Genomic DNA, 2,697 nt, shown 5'->3' with positions numbered 1-2,697 from the left:
TACGTACAAAAGAAAGGCGTCTAATCAAACTATCAAGTTAGTTTGAATACTAACCTGATTAATTCCTATTAGAAAATACGACTAATTACATAGCTCGTAAACCTAGTTCGTAGTTCAGAAAATTAATATATCGTGTTGATAAACATCTGGCAAGTATTCGGTTAGATACTAACATTAACAACAATCTTGATAGCTTAATTCCTTTAAAAAAAGTTATTTTTTAAATTATCTTATAATATGAAGTTACCGAGTGTACAGTGTTATACAATACAAACAGTAATGTTAATTCTCTCACTGGTACACGCACACGTCTTTGTTGGTTCTCCTGGTTTAAACAAATAATTTACAACCTATACATCTTATAAAGCCCGTTTATTGGAAGTGCCTGACGTATTTGCTTCGACACATAATAATACATTTTAGTTATTACAACAAAACTTTCTCGACACCCAGAAAACGTCGTACAAATAATAAACACCTTATCACAACAATATGGGTGCTGGAGATGTATTGTAAGACTTACTTATGACGTCACAACATACAACTTTGGTTAGTAGTCGACTTTACTGCTATATTACAACAGGTTAAGTTTTAAATGGACACAGTCTTTAATAAATAGCTTCGTACCAAACAGTCAGGCGTAGTATAACTGAAACGTCCTGACCAGGACCCAGTAGCTGTAGTCAGGAGCTCGCACCACTGCTGTTCACGTGCTGCCCTAGTAAAGGAATGCGGATGAGTACACATTGCTTTTTAGGGTGAAAGGATTTTTTCGGAGGGTTCTTTCGATATTTTGCACTGTATCAGTAATACTAAGAAACTTTATACAAAATAAGTTATCCGCTACCTGTCGATTGTCCTCTCTTCAAAATATCAAATTACATCCAGATATAAAACACATACATATACTGTACACAAAACCCGTACACCGTGTTACACCACGTCACCATATTCACCCCTTCATGGCACATTGCAATCAGCGCTGGTTTTAAACCACGAACTCGGAACTTGGCTGTGGTTCCAAGGTGAGGGACTATCACAATATCAACTATCTCTACCTGTGGGCGTTGGCTATAAGGTAAAGTGCTATGTCCCTGTGTCCCCCGTACGCCGCTATGTGTAGAGCACTCCAGCCATCTCTATTCGCCAGCCTGGCGTCAGCACCGAATTTCACCAAAAGCTTCACTAGCTCCAGATTACCGTTCATACAGCTCTGGTGGAGAGCCGTTTGGCCAGTTTGGTCGTAAAAGTTCACGTTCACCGAGCCTTCCCAGCGCTGCAAGATGCTTTGGAGTTCACCGGTGTCTCCGTTCCGCACGGCCTTCAGGAATATCTCTTGGTAGGACGGGTCAGTTCCGAGAGCCTCACATCTGCTGTTCGCTTCGCTCGGAACGATGGACGTGTTTCCAGCTTCAGTGTTAGATTTGACAGTCATCTTAGGTCTAGCTTTAAACAACACGCAGTCTGACCCTCTAGTCCGTCTTCTTCAACCAGACTGCCACGTCTACAGTCACTAGCTTCGCCGCTGGGGGTTTTCAAGTATTATCATTACAACGGTCTGGTTCCCGCGCGAAAACCCGCAGCCAATGATATCAAATCACTTTCGGATTCCCACGATTGCTCCGCCTCTTCTTGCTTGATTGACACCAGGCTAGCTGAAGTGTGCCAAACGCCAACAGTGATAACCAGTAGCGTGGGAAGATTACCCTCTCGGCTGTTTCTAGTCCAGAGAGTTGTGGCAAAACCAGAGCTCCAAAGAAATTATTTTGTCTAAGAAAAATCAGAAGGAACAAAGGGAAATCGTTAACCCAAAATTTGATGCAGTTTTTTTACTCATCGGCCTGCATATTAGGCTTAACACTTTCACATACTGAAATAACACGTTACAGTTATGTCAATCAAAATAATAAAACAAACATTATAATTCGGGGAACATATAACACAAAATTCCTATCAAATTACATTTTCTGTCTTTCTCTCTCTCTCTTTTATACATAAAATTATATCTGTATAACTGAGTTGAAGCCACAACTTGCAATCAGAGTTTAATAAACGTTATTTATTCTTATTTCGCATCTGTTGCCACTAGAGGCACGCAAGTTCCGACCTTGAGCTCGAACGTTCTCATGACCTCCATGTAGTTGAGACTTTTCTTCGTCTTGGCTGCTGTGTAAGAACCGGCTGAGGTTTAACGTAGCACGTGACCATATTCTCATCAGAAGAAGACTTTCTTTGAACTTGACTAGTGGTAGCACGTGACTTTGCGGGTCATTGTTCCATGCGGAATTAACTGACCACTGGCGAGTAGCTATATAACTTAGTAGAGGTAGGAGTTAAAAAAACACTGAATGTAGATTGTGTCATATAGAAACTATTTTAATATTAACTTCCGATCAGAACAAGCTATCTACTTAGAACAGAATGAAAGTCAACCTGGCGGTCAGAATAGCAAGGTAAATAGTTAAATTACATGTTTGTACGAGAACCACCAGACATAGTAAATATTCAGTTAGTTAAACTGTGATTGTACGTTAACATTCTCAATTAGTGATGCAACAATATTATTAATAAACCTTACAACATTACTGACAATCAATGATGTAACAATATCATTAATAAACCTTACAACATTACTGACAATTAATGATACAACAATATTATTAATAAACCTTACAACATTACTGACAATCAATGATG

At 39.4% G+C, this 2,697-nt stretch overlaps 1 protein-coding gene across 1 annotated transcript; it reads right to left on the bottom strand.

The window, feature by feature from the left end:
• Positions 1-353: 353 nt before the first annotated feature.
• Positions 354-1,519, bottom strand: LOC106477774 (notch-regulated ankyrin repeat-containing protein-like). The gene has a single exon (XM_013938301.2). The coding sequence runs from the start codon at positions 1,433-1,435 to the stop codon at positions 1,055-1,057; it is 381 nt and encodes a 126-aa protein (XP_013793755.1). The 5' UTR covers positions 1,436-1,519; the 3' UTR covers positions 354-1,054.
• Between the last annotated feature and the right edge of the window lie 1,178 nt (positions 1,520-2,697).

The sequence above is a fragment of the Limulus polyphemus genome, unplaced genomic scaffold (genome assembly GCF_000517525.1).
Source record: "Limulus polyphemus unplaced genomic scaffold, Limulus_polyphemus-2.1.2 Scaffold78517, whole genome shotgun sequence".
In the NCBI taxonomy this organism is placed as follows: Eukaryota; Metazoa; Arthropoda; class Merostomata; order Xiphosura; family Limulidae; genus Limulus; species Limulus polyphemus.
This window is presented reverse-complemented; position numbering and strand designations above follow the sequence as displayed.